The sequence below is a fragment of the Bufo bufo genome, chromosome 2 (assembly GCF_905171765.1).
Source record: "Bufo bufo chromosome 2, aBufBuf1.1, whole genome shotgun sequence".
In the NCBI taxonomy this organism is placed as follows: domain Eukaryota; kingdom Metazoa; phylum Chordata; class Amphibia; order Anura; family Bufonidae; genus Bufo; species Bufo bufo.
The window spans coordinates 21,116,000-21,136,648 of record NC_053390.1 but is presented as its reverse complement, the minus strand read 5'-3'; the positions used below and the strand labels follow the sequence as shown (position 1 = coordinate 21,136,648).

The 20,649-nt window shown below is 45.4% G+C and overlaps 1 protein-coding gene across 2 annotated transcripts; it reads right to left on the bottom strand.

Moving 5' to 3' along the window:
• Positions 1-3,240: 3,240 nt before the first annotated feature.
• LOC120991130 (gastrula zinc finger protein XlCGF26.1-like) lies at positions 3,241-20,449 on the bottom strand. 2 transcript variants are annotated; one of them, XM_040420026.1, is made up of 3 exons: positions 9,500-9,525; positions 9,293-9,416; positions 3,241-5,716 (listed from the first exon to the last, which is right to left on the bottom strand). In XM_040420026.1, exons 1-3 carry the CDS (start codon positions 9,521-9,523, stop codon positions 3,822-3,824), a joined length of 2,043 nt encoding a protein of 680 aa, XP_040275960.1. In that variant the 5' UTR covers positions 9,524-9,525; the 3' UTR covers positions 3,241-3,821. The 2 variants fall into 2 exon arrangements, with proteins under 2 accessions (XP_040275960.1, XP_040275961.1); XM_040420027.1 differs by lacking the exons at positions 9,293-9,416; positions 9,500-9,525 and adding an exon at positions 20,390-20,449.
• Positions 20,450-20,649: the final 200 nt, after the last annotated feature.

Here is a 20,649-nt window from a genome sequence, read left to right as displayed (position 1 = left end):
ATGGGTTATGTGATCTCAGCTAGTTCCTGGGCCCCACTAAACACAATACACAATGTCACCCTCTTCAGAGAAAAGACACGCCCGCTTGCTGGCACAAGCCTTTTAACCTGTAGCTGGCCCCTCCCCTCCCAGCCTTTGGGAGGGGTCCACCACCCCTCTGCTGGACTAGCTGCAAATGACCCACAAAACCCTTTAGGGTTTATAGCTCCAGTCCAGAAGGTCACAGGAAGATGGTTCTGGGACCAACGTGTCCGCCTAGGTTCTGGCTACAACTAGAGTCCAAACATGGTGCCGCTATTGGGTTTCTGTGGGGAGAGATGGATATCTTCCTTCCCTGGCATGCCACCATCAAGCAAAGCCTATGGGCATGTTCACCGTGGCCACCAGGACACAAATATACATTCGGTTTGCGCCTGCGATGGCTTAGCGATTCATAATTCCTTATGAAATGTAGGTGCCAACATGTCTGGGAGGTATCATTGATCTTGGGCAAGAGCTGAGACCCCCTGCTGGGGGTTTCCTGCAGATTTGGTCACCTCCAAACTGGCTGGTTGAGGTGTGACATTATCCACTTGGGGCCTCCTTGAAGCCTGGACCCCTGGGGCTTTCTCCCTTGCTAGCTGACAATCAGATGGCTGGGGGGTGGGAACATATTTTGCATGTACACTGACTGTGTACAAGCCAAAAGGTGAATCAACTGACAATCAGTGCTGCCAGTAAATAATAATCCATATTCCTCACATTCAGTCTATGACAATACACTTGTCATGCCGACAATCTGTACCCATACTCATGTATTGGCACTATCTCAATATGATGGAGATCCCAAGCAATGTCGTGGGTTCACAACCGCAATGTCTTAGTTCCCGTCCAGCCACTCTAAAGTGACCTTTATAATGTCCCATCTCTCAGCAGAAGCACTTGCCTAGATAAACGTGCTGTGGGAGAGGAATGACCCGGTGACTAACAACCTGAGAGACTTCTTAGAGACTTTTCCAAAACTTTTTGATGAGCCTGGAGGCATTACTTCTGCTGCTTCCTCTCTATTACAGCTACGTCAGGGCAGTCTCTCTGTAGGTCAATACACCATCCAGTTCGAAACGATAGTCTCAGAACTGGATTGGAATAACAAGGCTCTGGTGGCAGCTTTTTGGGAGGGTTTGGCAGGTCAGATCAAGGACGAATTAGATGGTCGTTTTGTTCCAACCTCATTGAATGCTCTTGTATCCCTTTCCACCCCTATAGATCTGCAGTTCTGTGAGAGTGCTAAGGAAGTGTTACATGAAAGAAAATCTCCTCACCTAGCACCGACCTCCCAGAGACTTCTGTCTCCTTTGCCTTCAACTCCTGAACTAAGAAGAGAATATTTTACAATATAATGCAGAAAAGCCATTGGGACAGGAATTTCTGGATCTTAAGGGAAGCAATTGCCATTTCCACTGCTATTGGAGTGATTTCGGAGAGTAATATTGACACTAGAGAATCTGGAATGGGAGGTATGCTGGTCGTCTGTAAATAGGTAGAGATCTGTTTAGATCTGACGTTATTTTTTGTGGATTAGTGGTAATTGTGCCTTGATTAGTGCAGTTTATAAAAAGGCCCAAAAGATGGGGTTCATTGAAGTTTCTTAGCTAATGGGGTGAATGACTTATTCTTCAGAGTATAATACTTCTGGCAGGACCTTCAAAGTTTTCATTCAACAGTACAAGTAGAGCTCTGTCCGTGTGTGAGAGAGGGTTTGGTGGGCATTTAGTGTGTTTCGTCTTTGCCAGCGCTTCTAATTGGGAGACATTGTTTAAGTTACTGACTTTTTGTTCAAGTATCCATTTGTGCTTACGATGAGCTGCCATCTGTATTATTAGTCCTCTAAGTAGTCTACCTTGTGTCTCTTCCCACTGGATTCTTCAGCAGTTTAACCCCTTCTACCATCAGCAGCACATAGGGTTGGAGGGTTTGCTAAGCAGCTGCAGGGCTCCCTCTTCTCCAGACAGTGAAGAGACAAATTCTGGGAACAGGATCTTCCCTACTCACCCTGCAGACACAGAGCTGGAGGAGTTCTGCAGAGCATTCCACAAGAACATGTAGGGGGAAGACCCTGTGTGTATCAGCAGTGTCGTTATACAGATGGAACTTGTAGTCCTACACATACTACATGCTGCTGAGTATCCCAGCAGTCAGACATTTCACTCAGGGCAGCACTGTTACTCAATCCTTTTGCAGAACAGGGGGAGGGGCAGCCTTTGTTGATGCCCACAAATATTCATGAGTAAAAACCTCAGAGGTTGTTACTGCAGGTAAACAGAGGCCAGAAGGGAACTAGGGAAATGAGGAAATATATACATATATTTTTTTTTTTCCTAGAACTTGCTTAGCTCATGTATATATTGCTGACCGTCAGATTTACAGTGCTATATTTTTTTTTTAACATAATTCAGACAACCCCTTTAAGAGACCATGAAGGATTTTGGGTTCAGACAGAAGAGATGAACAGGAAACAAACAGGGTTATAGTCGCACCAAGGTGTAGTGTAATCTAAAATCTTTTTTATTAAGCATAAAACACAGAAAAGAAGGAAACCAGACAAAATGGCTCCAACACTAAGATTTACAATATGTCATTAAAATATATAATCTTCGTATACAGGATTTTTTATGTGACATCAACCGACCTTTTAAATCTAAAGATACAAACTATAAGTATATTTATAGTTTGGCCTTACTGCATATAGCTGCATTACGGTGTTGCTTTTCTGCAATTATATAAAAAATATTTTTGCTATTTTATTATTCTCCACACCCAGGTTTGGGGTTATATTGAGAAAATCTAATAAAATATTCAGAATTTTGATTTTGAAAATGCAACCTAAAAATGCATGACGTTTATGCTATCTAACAAACACAGCCCAAATGTGTGGGTGACCTACTGGACAGTGCTTATCTAAGGCTACTTTCACACACAGCGTGCTGCGGTTTTAGTCCGGCCGCCTCTCGGCATGTTTGCCGTGCTGCGGCCGCATCTCTGACCCGTCCACATTAAAGTGAATAGGGCTGGAGTGGACTTCCGATGGCACTCGTGGGCTAGCGTTAGCACGGATCTGGCAGGCTGTTCCCCTGCTGGAACAGCCTGCCGGACCCTGCTTACGCTTAGGTAAAAGTAGCCTTAGATATACAAAATACTAATAATTTTATGACATCAATATCCTAATAATTTAATGACATCAATACTAATAATTTAGCGACATCAATATCCTATCGGCGGGGGTCCGACACCCGCAGCTCACTGATCAGCTGTATCACGGGAAAGCGCGCACAGTGCGCAAGTGCCTTCTCCTGTCTCTCATCCTGCTCACAATACATATAGCACTGGACAGAAAGAGAGACAGGAGACGGCAGTTGCGCACTGTGTGCGCCTTCCCATCATACAGCTGATCGGCGAGCTGCGGGTGTCGGACCCCCGCCGATAGGATATTGATGTCGCTAAATTATTAGTATTTTGTATATCCAAGGCTACCATTACATAAACGTTAGCAGGGGAACAGCCTGCCAGATCCATGCTAACGCTAGCCCACGAGTGCCACCGGAAGTCCACTCGAGCCCCATTGATGACCTATCCTAAAGCAGCCAGATCTCATCTCTAAAAATAGCTAAATGACAGCAAGTTGAGCAACTATTCTAAGACTTGCTGTCTGCATGGACACTTTAACATGTAGCCAGTTATTTATCAGTCTGTGAATAACTAGGTTAGAATTCATTGTTATTACAAAAAATAATATAGTTTCTTCTGATCCAATGAGTTTTATCATTTAAATTCCTTACCAAACATCAAAACTGCTTCTCTCCTTTGTGACTTGCCTGATGCTTCTTAAGTTTGGCTTCAGTAGTAAAACATGTCTCACATTCTGAACATGGATATGGCTTCTCTCTTTTGTGAACTCTCTCATGTTTAACAAAACCTGATTTATCTGCAAAACATTTCCCACATTCTGAACATGAATACGGCTTCTCTCCGGTGTGAATTCTCTCATGTGTAACTATATTTGATTTATGTGCAAAACATTTTCCACATTCTGAACATGAATACGGCTTCTCTCCTGTGTGACATATCTCATGGGAAACAAGTTCTGATTTTTGTTTAAAACATTTCCCACATTCTAAGCATGCATATGGCGTCTCTCCTGTGTGAATTCTCTCATGTTTAACAAGACTTGATTTATGACTAAAGCATTTCCCGCATTCTAAACATGAATATGGTTTCTCCCCTGTGTGAATTCTCTTATGTGAAACAAGAAGTGATTTTTCTGCAAAACATTTACCACATTCTGAACATGAATATGGCTTCTCTCCTGTGTGAATTCTCTCATGTTTAACAAGACTTGATTTATGACTAAAGCATTTCCCGCATTCTAAACATGAATATGGTTTCTCCCCTGTGTGAATTCTCTTATGTGAAACAAGAAGTGATTTTTCTGCAAAACATTTACCACATTCTGTACATGAATATGGTTTCTCCCCTGTGTGATTTCTCTCATGTTTAACAAGACTTGATTTATCTGCAAAGCATTTCTCACATTCTGAACATGAATATGGCTTCTCTCCTGTGTGCAGTCTCTCATGTGCAACAAGACTTGATTTAGTTGTAAAGTCTTTCCCACATTCTAAACATGAATATGGCTTCTCTCCTGTGTGAAGTCTCTCATGTTTAACAAGATTTGATTTATCTACAAAACATTTCCCACATTCTGAACATGAATATGGCTTCTCTCCTGTATGACGTCTTTTATGGGAAGCAAGTTCTGATTTTTGTGCAAAACATTTTCCACATTCTGAACATGAATATAGCTTTTCTCCTGTGTGAAGCCTCTGATGTAAAACAAGATGTGATTTATCTGTATAACATTTCCCACATTCTAAACATGAATATGGCTTCTCTCCTGTGTGAATTCTCTCATGTCTAACTAGATGTGATTTCTGTAGAAAAGCTTTCCCACATTCTGAACAAGAATATGGCTTCTCTCCTGTGTGAAGTCTCTCATGTTTAACAAGATTTGATTTATTTACAAAACATTTCCCACATTCTGAACATGAATATGGCTTTTCTCCAGTGTGAATTCTCTTATGTTGAACAAGACGTGATTTATCTATAAAGCATTTCCCACATTCTGAACATGGATATGGTTTCTCTGCTGTGTGACTTCTCTCATGTCCAACAAGACGTGATTTATTTGTAAAACATTTCCCACATTCTGAACATGAATATGGCTTCTCTCCTGTGTGAATTCTTTCATGTATAACCAGATAGAATTTATTTGTATAACATTTCCCACATTCTGAACATGAATATGGCTTCTCTCCTCTATGACGTCTGTCATGTTTAACAAGACTTGATTTATCCGTAAAATATTTCTTACATTGTGAACATGAATATTGCTTCTCCACTGTGTGAATTCTTTTATGTGCAGAAACACTTGATCTCTTTGTAAACTCTTTACCACACTTAAACCTTTTACCCCCTTTCTGACCTGTACTTTTAGTAACAATCTGTGATTGGTTAAGAGATGGTTCCTCACGATTAGGGCGATTATGTGATAGATCTGTATTAGGAAGTCCTGAATGTACAATAAAGTTGCCTCCTGAAGAGCGCTGCATGATATCTTCACGTTCTACTTTATAATTTGGTTGTAACATCAAGTTTCCTTTAAAATGTTTTCTGGAATTCTCTGTGGAGATAAAAATTGGAATTATTTTTTATTTATTTTTGTTAAATCATTGAGTAGGCAAACTTTAATATACCATTCCTATTAAGCCGGAATTAGATCCAGAAAAAAATAAGGGAGTCATTTATGAAAGGAAGGCCCTTTGTGTCGCAATCTGCGACTTCTCCCCAATCATACCAGGTCTAAAAAAGTGGGCGCGGCGTGAGCATGGAAGGGTCGGCAGGCCTGTCTCATTTACTATTTTCTATGACTGTTTTAGACATAAAAAATGGTCTAAATGTAAGACAGCTCGGTGAGGATGATGTGTTCAGGGTGATGTGCAGTGTTAGTTTTGAATTTAGGCCTTTAGAACTTTGGTCTCATCAGACCAGAGCACCAACTTCCACATGTTTGCAGTGTCCCCTACTGTACATGGCTTGTGGCAAACTGCAAACAGGACTTCTTATGGGCTGCGTTCAAAAATGACTTTCTTATTGCCACTCTCTCATAAAGGTTAGATTTGTGGAGGACATGACTAATAATTTTCCAGTGTGCGCCCATACGAGATAAACTAAGATGAGGATGATTGTAAAGCTCTTCTGACCATCTCAGGCCCCCATTGATTAGTGCTAAGGATAAACGGGTGCATGTTAAGTTCACACATAGGCTCTACTATACCCCACTTAGACTCTATATTATGGGTACGTTCCCCTTAGCTGAGTTCCCCAGATGTCGTCTGGCAGAGGGTACAATACTGCACATGTTTTGGGACTTTAGAGTCTTGCAGATGTATTGGAGAGAGGTTTTGGAGTTTATGGAGACATCTTCGGATAAGCCAAACATATTAAACCCTAAAGTTTGCCTCTTTGGATTAGTTGACGATCTTCCCCCTACTGTGGCACTACGCACTTAGTTTAAGTTACTACTGTACTATGCTAAGAAGGCTATTCTGTATAACTGGAAGCATCGAAGAGAACAACTAGAAATGCCTGACAGAGAGGTGAATGTGGTGCAGCCACTGTATAAAGTTACCCAATTGTGCAGAGGTTGCCCGGATAAATGTGATAAAGTTAGGGAAACTTGGTTACGGGTCTCCCACTGGCCTGGGACCTGTGACTCCCTGATCAATTCTCTCATATACTGCACTTCCCTACCCTCCTCCCAATTATTGTTTTATATATATATATATATATATATATACACACACACATATACACACACACACACACACACACACACACACACAGAGTGGATATTAAAAGTCTACACACCCCTGTTAAAATGTCAGGTTTCTTTGATGTAAAAAAAATGAGACAAAAATTTATAATTTCAGAACTTTTTCCACCTTTAATGTGACCTATAAACTGTACAACTCAATTGATAAACAAACTGAAATCTTTTAGGTAGAGGGAAGAAAAAATATTTTTAAAAAAATTATAAGGTTGCATAAGTGTGTACACCCTTTAACTAATACTTTGTTGAAGCACTCAGTCTTTTTGGGTATGAGTCTATCAGCATGGCACATTTTTGACTTGGCAAGATTGCCCACTCTTCTTTGCAAAACACTCCAAATCTGTCAGATTGCGAGGGCATCTCCTGTGCACAGCCCTCTTCAGATCACCCCTCAGATTTTCAATCGGATTCAGGTCTGTGCTCTGGCTGGGCCATTCCAAAACTTTAATCTTCTTCTGGTGAAGCCATTCCTTTGTTGATTTGGATGTATGCTTTAGGTCGTTGTCATGCTGAAAGATGAAGTTCCTCTTCATGTTCAGCTTTCTAGCAGAAGCCTGAAGGTTTTGTGCCAATATTGACTGGTATTTGGAACTGTTCATAATTCCCTCTAGCTTAACTAAGGCCCCAGTTCCAGCTGAAGAAAAACAGCCTTAAAGCATGATGCTGCTACCACCACCATGCTTCATTGTGGGTATGGTGTTCTTTTGGTGATGTGCAGTGTTGTTTTTGGCGGCAAACATATCTTTTGGAATTATGGCCAAAAAGTTTAACCTTGGTTTCATCAGACCATAACACCTTTCCCACATGCTTTTGGGAGACTTCAGATGTGTTTTTGCAAAATGTAGCCTGGCTTGGATGTTTTTCTTCGTAAGAAAAGGCTTTCGTCTTGCCACTCTACCCCATAGCCCAGACATATGAAGAATACGGGAGATTGTTGTCACATGTACCACACAGCCAGTACATGCCAGATATTCCTGCAGCTCCATCAATGTTGCTGTAGGCCTCTTGGTAGCCTCCCAGACCAGTTTTCTTCTTGTCTTTTCATCAATTTTGGAGGGACGTTCAGTTCTTGGTAATGTCACTGTTGTGCCATATTTTCTCCACTTGATGATGACTGTCTTCACTGTGTTCCAAGGTATATCTAATGCCTTCGAAATTCTTTTGTACCCTTCTCCTGACTGATACCTTTTAACAATGAGATTCCTCTGATGCTTTGGAAGCTCTCTGTGGACCATGGCTTTTTCTGTGGGATGCGACTAAGAAAATTTCAGGAAAGACCAACTAGAGCAGCTGAACTTTATTTGGGGTTAATCAGAGGCACTTTAAATGATGGCAGGTGTATGCTGACTCCTATTTAACATGATTTTAAATGTGATTGCTTAATTCTGAACACAGCTACATCCCCAGTTATAAGAGGGTGTGCACACTTGTGCAACCACATAATTTTAGTTTTGTTTTTTTTCTTCCCTCCACCTAAAAGATTTCAGTTTGTTTTTCAATTGAGTGGTACAGTTTAGAGGTCACATTAAAGGTGGAAAAAGTTCTGAAATGATTTATCTTTTTTTCAGTTTTTTACAGCACAGAAAGCTGACATTTTAACAGGACTTTTTATATCCACTGTGTATATATATATTTTTTTTATTTTTTTTACAGTTTAGGTTTTACTGTTGTATGACTGTGGATAGCGGTCGGGCGGTCTGTTGATGAAGATTATATGTAAGTAACCTTATATATCAGATAGTGTTTGATGACCGCATACTTATTGTTTGGGCTAGGAAAAAAGTTGAAGAAACAGTGGTAATGTTTCTTTATAACACAGCTGTTATGCTGTCTGTAACTGTCTAATTGATACTGCATCTTTTGCACTATATGCCTTCCATACTTTGTTTCTTTGAATAAATGTTCCGGTGGACAGATTCTCCCACTTCAGCTATGGAAGTCTGCAGCTCCTCAAGGGTAAACATGTGCCTCTTTGCTGCTTCTCTAATTAGTACAATAGTACTTTGTGTTTCTCTATTACATAAAATCAAAATAAAATATATTTAAGTTTGTTGGTGTAACGTTAAAATGTGGAAAAGTTCAGGGGGTATGAATACTTTTTAAAGGCATTGTATATCTTTGACAAATAAACCTGAATAGTCAGAGGTAAATGCAATGGCTGTAAGACTTTTTCTTTGTAGTTTACTATACCAGCCCGACAGATACCAATAGGACACCACTTACCATAGAAGAGCCTTATCCATATGTCTGACTTACAGTATAAGGAAAATAAAGGGCCCTATTGTGATGTTAAAAGAGCCTAACGTGTAACTACTCCATTACATGTCACTGCACACACGTGTATACACTGCACATGATGGGTCTTACCTCGTGATATAAGAGGCTTGTGCTTCTCCATCATGGCCTCCTTGTACAGACCCTTGTGTCCTTCTATATACTCCCACTCCTCCATAGAGAAATAGACAGTGACATCCTGACACCTTATAGGAACCTGACAACACAATGACACCGTCATCACCCAAACCCCTCTAGTGCTGTTACTGGAGAATTTCCCAGCATTCCCAGCAGTGATACCTCTCCAGTCAGCAGCTCCATCATCTTGTGGGCGAGTTCTACGATCTTCTGCTCATGTATCCGGGGGTGAGGCCCTGTCATGGGGTGAGGGGTCCTGCCCCGCCCTCCTGACTCCTGGAGATGGATGATGGTAGTCACACAGTCCCCCGATGTCTTCTTCACTATTGTGTACTCCTGTGGATGCAAAGAGACACTTAGGGAATAAACCCTTCAGGGGCCATGTGCTCTCCTCCGGCCCTTTCCTCCTGGGTATAACTTGCCTACTTACAGTACCTTCTCATGGCTCCTACATGACCATTGGTCACTGGTCACATGATACATTACTCACCATATAGGGTGCTGATCTTCAGGTTCTCCATCACTTGGAAGGTCTGGAGGCCGTTCTCCAGGACCCTGGACTCTTCCTATCACTTCCTATGATGGATTCTCCTTCCCGATGTCTGACTTGTTACACAATACAATAAAAAGGAGAGAAATCTAGAAAAGTTTACCTCGCCGCTCAGCAGGGAGATGATCTCCAAGGTGAAGTCTAATATTTTTCTGCTGATCTCCTTCCTGTCCATCCTTGGTGGCTCATTCAGGAGAAGAGTCGTATTGTTGTTTTTCTTCCTCCCCCCTCCAAAAAAATAAATAAAAGGTTAATCAGTGAGTCCAATGTCCCCTATAATGAAGCTGAAAAGTACAACTCATCCTGCAAAACTCAGCACTGATGGAAAAAACCCTGAGCTCTGTGTGTATCTAAGCTCCTGGCAGTGCAGTGTGTGGAGGCAGGAGACTATGTTCCCAGCATGTCCTGAGTTTCTCAGTTGGTGACTTGGGCCGGTCGGCGCATAGTCCACTGCACACACAGATCGCACTTGGGTAAGAATACTTGTGTCTGAATCAGGCCTAAGGCAGCCGTAGACCTTCAATAGAGGTGGGATTAACCCTTCTCCTCCTGGAAGCTCTTCCTCCAGGACCTCATACAAATACTCCAGTGTCATGTCTTCTGGATCGGGAGAGGTCAGTGAGCTGCTGCCAGGAATGGGCACGCTGAATTCAATATTCCTGATCCTTACTTCCCCTCACATTATCTTTTTTGGGTGTAATCAGGAGCCCCCCATACACATCAGATACTCGCCCAGCCCTGCCAACATCAGCCGATGGTAATTTATTGTGAATTGACACTTTTTATTTTATTCAATATTGTTTATTGAATCCTATAAAACATCCAGATAAAACTTGTCTCTGGTAAATTCTGCTCTTCATTCAAATTAACGTTTACAAAGATCCCCTCAGTGTGAGCAGAAACAGGAGGTGGCAGTCCGGGGTCACTCCTGTCCAAACCTCTATTAACTCTCTATCTCCTCCCCTGCATCCAGGTAGTCACAGACGTCCCATACATCTGCAGTGGCAGGGTTTGTGGTGGCCCCAATGCCACGCTGGGTCCCCCAGACACTGTCAAGGTGTCACCATGTGTTTCTGCTCTCCAAAAGGGATGGTAAGGCATGGTGCGCCCAAATGGGAAATAAGTCTAGAGAGTCGGGGTCTGCAGTAACCAGGGTGTTTCTTTACTGGAGGAATTCAGGTGTAAAACAATACAGGCGAGGTGTAGGGCTGGCTTCTCCAGTCTCCTCCCTGGCAGGAGAAGGGTTTGATGCTGAGGAAAGGCCTGACCTAGCTGTCCCTCTCTCTCTCAGAAGGCTGGTACCCTGGCTAAAGGCTGGAGATCCACGGTCTGTAGCTCAGTAGTCTGGGTGGCTCCTTGGTCAAAGGGCTGTTGACCCATGATTTGGGGCTCAGCGTCCCCATCCCAGTGTCTTCTTCTGGTTACTCACGCAGACTGGCATGAGTCTCCCCTCCAAGCACTGGTCCCTAACTGCAGCACACTAGTCGCTCTGACTGCTCTCCTTATATATAGAGATGTCGCAAACATAAAATTTTCTGTTCGCGAATGGCGAACGCGAATTTCCGCAAATGTTCGCGAACGGGCGAACCGCCATAGACTTCAATAGGCAGGTGAATTTTAAAACCCACAGGGACTCTTATGGCCACAATAGTGATGGAAAAGTTGTTTCAAGGGGACTAACACCTGGACTGTGGCATGCCGGAGGGGGATCCATGGCAAAACTCCCATGACGCAGAGTCTGGTTTTAATCCATAAAGGGCATAAATCACCTAACATTCCTAAATTGTTTGGAATAACATGCTTTAAAACATCAGGTATGATGTTTTAAAGCATGTTATTCCAAACAATTCAGGAATGTTAGGTGATCAGGTAGTGTATCGATCAGGTAGTGTAAGGGTTACGTCCGCTTCACAGTGACAGACCAAACTCCCCGTTTAACGCACCGCAAACAACCGCAAACAGTCCATTTACCCAACCGCAAACTCCCCATTTGCACAAGGTTGGATACCAAGCTAGCCATGTCCCGTTCCTTGTCCACACTGATGTCATTGAAGGTCTCTTCCTCCACCCAGCCACGTACAACACCAAGGGTCCCCGAAAGGTAACAACAAGCCCCCTGGGACGCCTGCTGTGGTTGGTCTTCCACCTCCTCAAAGCCACCTTCCTTCTCTGACTCCTCTTCTTCACACTCCTCTCTCTGCGTTATTATAAGGTGTGTTAAGTAGTACTATTCCTATCAGTTTAATCCCTGTTACGTCCCCTATCAGGGGACGTGTATATGGAATCGATTTTAGGAACCGGGAGAGGGAAAAAGATGCTTGGTCGGTTCTCCTACGTCATATTTGGGGCACTGCGCGTGCAATCTACTGTGCCACCATATAGGACCGGTGTGTTAAGTAGTACTATTCCTATCAGTTTAATCCCTGTTATGTCCACTAGTATTATTATTATTATTATTATTATTATTATTATTATTATAAAGGTGTGTTAAGTAGTACTATTCCTATCAGTTTAATCCCTGTTACGTCCCCTATCAGGGGACGTGTATGGAATAGATTTTAGACAACCGCAAAGAGTTGTCAATAGTTGACACACTCATGACATAAATTTTATACCTCTATGCGTCAATCTTGGTGTAGTGATGACTGTGCTCGTGCGCACGTTTGAGAGATTGCAGGCGATGGGGGTTTTTCAAAGCCTATGGTCGTGCTGAGGTAGTTCAGTGACAGTTAAGTGACCCAGAAAACAATGATTCTGCAGTGTGGGCCCATTGTTGGCCTAGTAGGCTTTAATGATCACCTTAGATGATCACAAAGAAAATTAATGTTTTTTCTATGCAAAATTATCCAGCCGATCACTTTTGGTCTGTTCACAATGAAGTAACGACCTTATTATCTGGGTTGGACCAACATTGCCATTGCCAACACACTCATAGAGGTGGTCGCTTCATTGTGATACGCAAGCCCCTTCACCACAACAAGGTAACGATCACAAAGGAGAATTGACACATGTCTGTGCCTTTTTTTTGTTTGGTTTTTGCCTGAAAAATTAGGTGCTGTAGCAGCGGCCAGAAATATTGGTGTTTCCCAGGCAGAAAGTGCCCTAAAACATTGCGACTTGAACCCTAGTTGGTGGCGGATAAGTCACGCAAGTCATCCGGCATTCAGATATAAAATACAGCAGCGTGTGGACCATTTTTAGCCCAAGGCAGCTCATCTCATCAGGCCTTTTTTAGTCGAATGTATCGCCCACTGTCAGTCCCTTCGGGATCCATCCCTCATTCATCTTAATAAAGGTGAGGTAATCTAGACTTTTTTGACCTAGGCGACTTCTCTTCTCAGTGACAATACCTCCTGCTGCACTGAAGGTCCTTTCTGACAGGACACTTGAAGCGGGGCAGGCCAGAAGTTCTATCGCAAATTGGGATAGCTCAGGCCACAGGTCAAGCCTGCACACCCAGTAGTCAAGGGGTTCATCGCTCCTCAGAGTGTCAATATCTGCAGTTAAGGCGAGGTAGTCTGCTACCTGTCGGTCGAGACGTTCTCTGAGGGTGGACCCCCGAAGGGCTGTGGCGATGCGTAAGACTTAAAAAGCTCTGCATGTCCTCCATCAACAACACGTCTGTAAAGCGTCCTGTCCTTTCCGGCGTGGTCGTAGTAGGAGGAGGATTACTTTCACCTCTTCCCCTGTTAGATTCCCGTTGTGCTGTGACATCACCCTTATACGCTGTGTAAAGCATACTTTTTAATTTATTTTGGAACTGCTGCATCCTTTCCGACTTGCGGTAATTCGGTAACATTTCAGGCACTTTCTGCTTATACCGGGGGTCTAGTAGCATGGCCACCCAGTACAGGTCGTTCTCCTTCAGCCTTTTTATACGAGGGTCCATCAACAGGCACGACAGCATGAAAGACCCCATTTGCACAAGGTTGGATGCCGAGCTACTCATATCCCGTTCCTCACTGAAGGTATGTTCTTCCCCCCAGCCACGTACAACACCACGGGTACCAGATAGGTGACAACGAGCACCCTGGGATGCCTGTTGTGGTTGGTCTTCCTCCTCCTCCTCCTCAAAGCCACATTCCTCCTCTGACTCCTCTTCTTCACAATCCTCTTCCAGCGTTGCCGCAGGTCCAGCAAGCGATGCTGATAAGGCTGTTTCTGGTGGTGATGGTGACCACAACTCTTCCTCTTCACACTCATCTACGGCCTGATCCAGCACTCTTCGCAGGGCACGCTCCAGGAAGAAAACAAATGGTATGATGTCGCTGATGGTGCCTTCGGTGCGACTGACTAGGTTTGTCACCTCCTCAAAAGGACGCATGAGCCTACAGGCATTGCGCATGAGCGTCCAGTAACGTGGCAAAAAAATTCCCAGCTCCGCAGAGGCTGTCCTAGCACCCGCTCATACAAATACTCGTTGACGGCTTTTTCTTGTTGGAGCAGGCGGTCGAACATTAGGAGTGTTGAATTCCAATGTGTCGGGCTGTCGCAAATCAAGCGTCTCACTGGCATGTTGTTTCGCCGCTGGATATCTAAAAAGTGCGCCATGGCCGTGTAGGAACACCTGAAATGGCCACACACCTTCCTGGCCTGCTTCAGGATGTCCTGTAAGCCTGGGTACTTATGCACAAAGCGTTGTACGATCAAATTACATGCATGTGCCATGCACGGCACATGTGTCAACTTGCCCAAATTCAATGGCGCCAACAAATTGTTCCGTTGTCAAACACCACTTTGCCGATCTCCAGTTGGTGCGGAGTCAGCCACTGATCCACCTGTGCGTTCAGGGGGCGGACAGGAGTGCTGGTCCGGTGTGACTCTCTGCTTTCAGGCAAGTCAACCCCAAGACGGCGTGACACCGCCGTATCCGGGATGTGGAATAGCCCCTGGGGAGCTGGGGGGGTGCCGTTGATGTGGAGCAAGATGCAGCAGCAGAAGAGGACTCAGCCGAGAAGGTTATGGAAGATGATGGAGTAGGAACAGTAGAGGAGGTGGCAGCAGGCCTGCCTGCAAGTCGTGGCGGTGTCACCAACTCCTCTGCAGAGCCACGCATTCCATGCTTGGCAGCCGTCAGCAGGTTTACCCAATGCGCAGTGTAGGCGATATACCTGCCCTGACCGTGCTTTGCAGACCAGGTATCAGTGGTCAGATGGACCCTTGCCCCAACACTATGTGCCAGACATGCCATTACTTCCTCCAATCGAGTACAGGTTGGGGATTGCCTTTTGTGCAAAGAAATTTTGGCCGGGTACCTTCCACTGCGGTGTCCCAATAGCTACAAATTTTTGGAAGGCCTCAGACTCCACCAGCTTGTATGGTAAAAGCTGGTGGGCTAAGAGTTCCGACAAGCCAGCTGTCAGACGCCGGGCAAGGGGGTGACTTTGTGACATTGGCTTCTTACGCTCAAACATGTCCTTGACAGACACCTGACTGTGGGCAGATGAGAAGGAACTGCTCAAGGCGAGAGACGGAGTGGCGGATGGTTGAGAGGGGGCAAGGAGGACAGCAGTGGTTGACGTGGCTGAAGATGCTGGACCAGGAGGAGGATAGCGGCTTTGAGTTTGTGTGCTGCTTGTACTCATGTGTTGATCCCATAGGCGTTTGCGATGTGCGATCATGTGCCTTCGCAAAGCAGTTGTACCTAGGTGGGTGTTGGAATTCCCATGACTCAGTTTCTTTTGGCACAGGTTGCAAATGGCATCGCTGTTGTCAGAGGCAGACACACAAAAAAAATGCCACACTGCTGAGCTCTGCAATGACGGCATTCTGGTGGTGGCAACAGCATGCGTTGATTGGCGTGCTGTCTGGCTGACCCCGGGTGCCGATGCATGCTGTCTGACTGTGCCACTAGCTCCTTGCGACGACCTCCCCCTGCTTCCAACTCGTCTCCTCCTCCTCTCTGTCTCCCCATCAGAACTTTCCACCTGTTCTTCTTCTCTTCGAGCGGGCACCCACGTGACATCCACGGACACATCGTCATCATCAACCGCTTCACTTGTATCTGACAACTCAGCAAAGGAAGCAGCAGCGGGTACAACATCATCATCATCACACCGTACGTCCATGTGTGTAATGCTGCCTGACTGAGACATATCCCTGTTATCTACATCCTCTGGCAATAATGGTTGCGCATCACTCATTTCTTCCAACTGATGTGTAAATAACTCCTCTGACAGATCAAGTGAAGCGGCTGTGGTGCTAGTGTTGGTGGTGGTGGCAGGCGGGCGAGTGGTAACTTGAGAGGTGCCCGAAGCTGAGCTGGAGGAGGATGGTGTGTCAAGGTTCCGAGCGGAAGCTGTAGAACATGGGTGTCCTGTGTTAGCCAGTCAACTATGTCCTCAGAACTTTTCGAGTTCAGGGTACGTGGCCTCTGAACACCGGGCATTATTCTAGGGCCAAAGGGAATCACAGCACCACGACCACGACGGCCCCTGCGGGGCAGCCTGCCTCTGCCTGTCATTTTTTTTAGATTAGTTAAGTTGTACTATGCGTGCAAGCTACTGTGACACCAGATATGAGTTGCGCTGAAGTGACACTATGGCTTGCAGCTGGGCCTTAAAACACACAAACACGTGTGTGCAACTGACTGCTATTTATTCACAGTCAAAATTGTTGTTTTTCTTTAAATGGAATCGAATGTGACACCAGATATGAGGTGCGCTGGTGACACTATGCACTTGCAGGGCACGAAACACACGCGCGTGACGGCAACTGACTGCTATTATATTACAGTCAAAAAAGTTTTTGTTTTTTTTAAATGCAAGCTACTGTGACACCAGATATGAGTGGTGGCACTGGGCAAGTGGGCACAGTATACGCTGTGAGCCTGACACACACGCTGGCAGGCAGGCAACTGCAATTAGATTACACAGGGAAAAAAAAATAAGCAGACTGATGTTCTTGCCCTAAAAAGGGCTTTTTGGGGTGCTGTCCTTACAGCAGAGATCAGATGAGTCTTTCAGGACTGGACACTGAATACACTGGCCTAGCTATCGATTTCCCTATTAAATCAGCAGCAGCTACACTGTCCCTCCTCTCACTAAGAAGGCAGCTTCCGAATGAATCTAAAATGGATGCTGTCCAGGAGGTGGGAGGGTCTGGGAGGGAGGGTCTGCTGCTGATTGGCTGGAATGTGTCTGCTGACTGTGAGGTACAGGGTCAAAGTTAACACAATGATGACGAATAGGGGGCGGACCAAACATCGCATATGTTCGCCAGCCGCGGCGAACGCGAACAAGCTATGTTCGCCGGCGAATAGTTCGGGACATCTCTACTTATATACCATTTCTTTCTAAACTAGACCCTTTTAGTGGGAGGGGTGGAGTGGAGAAACTCAGCACAAACAGATATATTGCTACAACTCCCGTCTGTCATAGACTTGTGTTAGAGCTTCAATGATACCTAATGGGAATGACACAGCAGTTTTTCTAGACAAAAACAAGTCTTCAGACATAACAACAGAGCTAAACCAGAAAGTCACAAGGTCAGGCTGTCTGGTTTTGGTGGTAAACAAATCTGGATTTTCCCCTCCAAAACATGGTCTTCTTTAAACCTTACGGTAGTTGTGGAGAATTACCAGCTTCTCATTCAAAGTCTGAAAGGTCTCTCAGTATTCTGTAACCCTTTCCACAGAGCCTTGCAAATACAGTGCAAATGAACAGGATATATATCACAAAATACATATAATAAAATGCAGTTAAGGCCTCATGCACACGGACGTTTTTTTTCACGGTCCGCAAAAACGGGGTCCGTTGGTCCGTGATCCGTGACCGTTTTTTCGTCCGTGATTTTTGGAGGATCCACGGACATGAAAAAAAAGTCGTTTTGGTGTCCGCCTGGCCGTGCGGAGCCAAACGGATCCGTCCTGAATTACAATGCAAGTCAATGGGGACGGATCCGTTTGACGTTGACACAATATGGTGCCATTTCAAACGGATCCGTCCCCATTGACTTTCAATGTAAAGTCTGGAGTCCCTTTTATACCATCGGATCGGAGTTTTCTCCAATCCGATGGTATATTTTAACTTGAAGCGTCCCCATCACCATGGGAACGCCTCTATGTTAAAATATACTGTCGGATATGAGTTAGATCGTGAAACCTCATTTCCGACAGTATATTCTAACACAGAGGCGTTCCCATGGTGATGGGGACGCTTCTAGTTAAAATATACTACAAACTGTGTACATGACTGCCCCCTGCTGCCTAGCAGCATCCGATCTCTTACAGGGGGCCGTGATCAGCACAATTAACCCCTCAAGTGCCGCACCTGAAGGGGTTAATTGTACTATCATATCCTCCTGTAAGAGATCAGGGCTGCCAGGCAGCAGGGGGCAGACCCCCCCCCCTCCCCAGTTTGAATATCATTGGTGGCCAGTGCGGCCCCCCCCCTCCCTCCCTCTATTGTAATAATTCGTTGGTGGCACAGTGTGCGCCCCCCCCCCCCTTCCTCCCTCTATTGTAATAATTCGTTGGTGGCACAGTGTGCGCCTCCCCCCTTCCTCCCTCTATTGTAATAATTCGTTGGTGGCACAGTGTGCGCCCCCCATCGGCCCCCCTCCCTCTATAGCATTAACAACATTGGTGGCCAGTGTGCGGCCTCCCATTCCCCCCCCCCCCCCCCCGATCATTGGTGGCAGCGGGTTACTAGCAATAGTACAATAGTAGAAGATTCATACTTACCTGCTGCTGCGATGTTCGTGTCCGGCTGGGAGCTCCTCCTACTGGTAAGTGACAGTTCATTTAGCAATGCGCCGCACAGACCTGAGGCTGTCACTTACCAGTAGGTGGAGCTCCCGGCCGGACACGAACATCGCAGCAGCAGGTAAGTATGAATCTTCTACTATTATACTATTGCTAAGTAACCATGGCAACCAGGACTGTAGTAGCGTCCTGGTTGCCATGGTTACCGATCGGAGCCCCAGCGATTAAACTGGGACTCCGATCGGAACTCCGCTGCCACCAATGATGGGGGGGGGGGGAGATGGGAGGCCGCACACTGGCCACCAATGTTGTTAATGCTATAGAGGGGGGGGGGGGGGGCGATGGGGGGCGCACACTGTGCCACCAACAAATTATTACAATAGAGGGAGGGAGGGGGGGGCGCACACTGTGCCACCAACGAATTATTACAATAGAGGGGGGGGGGGGGCGCACACTGTGCCACCAACGAATTATTACAATAGAGGGGGGGGGGCGCACTGGCCATCAATGATATTCAAACTGGGGAGGGGGGGGGGGTCTGCCCCCTGCTGCCTGGCAGCCCTGATCTCTTACAGGGGGATATGATAGTACAATTAACCCTTTCAGGTGCCGCACCTGAAGGGGTTAATTGTGCTGATCACGGCCCCCTGTAAGAGATCGGGTGCTGCCAGGCAGCAGGGGGCAGTCTTGTACACAGTTTGTAGTGTATTCTAACTAGAAGCGTCCCCATCACCATGGGAACGCTTCTGTGTTAGAATATACTGTCGGTTCTGAGTTTTCACGAAGTGAAAACTCAGGTTTGAAAAAGCTTTATGCAGACGGATCTTCGGATCCGTCTGTATAAAAACTAACCTACGGCCACGGATCACGGACACGGATGCCAATCTTGTGTGCATCCGTGTTCTTTCACGGACCCATTGACTTGAATGGGTCCGTGAACCGTTGGCCGTGAAAAAAAATAGGACAGGTCATATTTTTTTCACGGCCAGGAAACACGGATCACGGATGCGGCTGCAAAACGGTGCATTTTCCGATTTTTCCACGGACCCATTGAAAGTCAATGGGTCCGCGAAAAAAAAACGGAAAACGGCACAACGGCCACGGGTGCACACAACGGTGGTGTGCATGAGGCCTAAACAGTATTAAACAGTGCAAGGTAACCCTTTCAAGAGAAATAAAGTAGTTGAATGTTAAAGTTGATGTCTTTGAGTAGGGAGAACAGGGCAAATGTCCACAAATGTCCAGACTTTAAAGTACCCCTGCTCCAGGGCACTAGACATCTTCCCCATCCCCCGATCACATCAAACCCATAGAGATGACAATTTAACCCCTTACATGCCTTATTGCCAGACTCTACACCCCGCACCTGCCATCCTGGGCATTATAGTAACTTTTACAAAGCCTTTCCCTGGTGAATACAATAAACGGATATTAACCCCTTTATTACTGTACAAGCTTGGCCCATCAGACGTCATGATAATCTCTATATCAGTGATCGGTCTCCACAATCTAAAGGGAGCACTAGCCTTCCCACCTCTCACCTAGAGGGCATTTGGCCACCCGTACACACAGAATTCTGGAAAGTCTGCACAGGACAGAGTGCCCTATGTACAGAACTTCTAGACTTGCAGATTTCTGCCATCGAACCCAAAAAGGAGGGTTCCCCCTTATAAAAAGGGGCAAATACATCTGTATATTACTTCACACGACGAGTCTTACCTTGTGATATAAGAGCCTGGTGCTCCTCCATTACATGTCACTGCGCACACGTGTATACACTGCACATGATGGGTCTCACCTTGTGATATCAGAGGCTGGTGCTCCTCCATCATGGCCTCCTTGTACAGATCCTTGTGTCCTTCTATATACTCCCACTCCTCCATGGAGAAATAAACAGTGACATCCTGACACCTTATAGGAACCTGACAACACAATGACACCATCATCACACAGACCCCTCCAGTGCTGTTACTGGAGAATTTCCCAGCAATGTCACCTCTCCAGTCAGCAGCTTGATCATCTTGTGGGTGAGTTCTAGGATCTTCTGCTCATGTATCA

Coding starts and splice junctions, on each gene's coding strand:
- LOC120991130 (XM_040420026.1), bottom strand. CDS start 9,523: ATGATGGAGCTGCTGACTGGAGAG. Junction 9,417..9,499: donor TGGAGCTGCTGACTGGAGAG/GTATCACTGCTG, acceptor TTGTGTTGTCAG/GTTCCTATAAGGTGTCAGGA. Junction 5,717..9,292: donor CAAGCCTCTTATATCACGAG/GTAAGACCCATC, acceptor TTATCTCCACAG/AGAATTCCAGAAAACATTTT.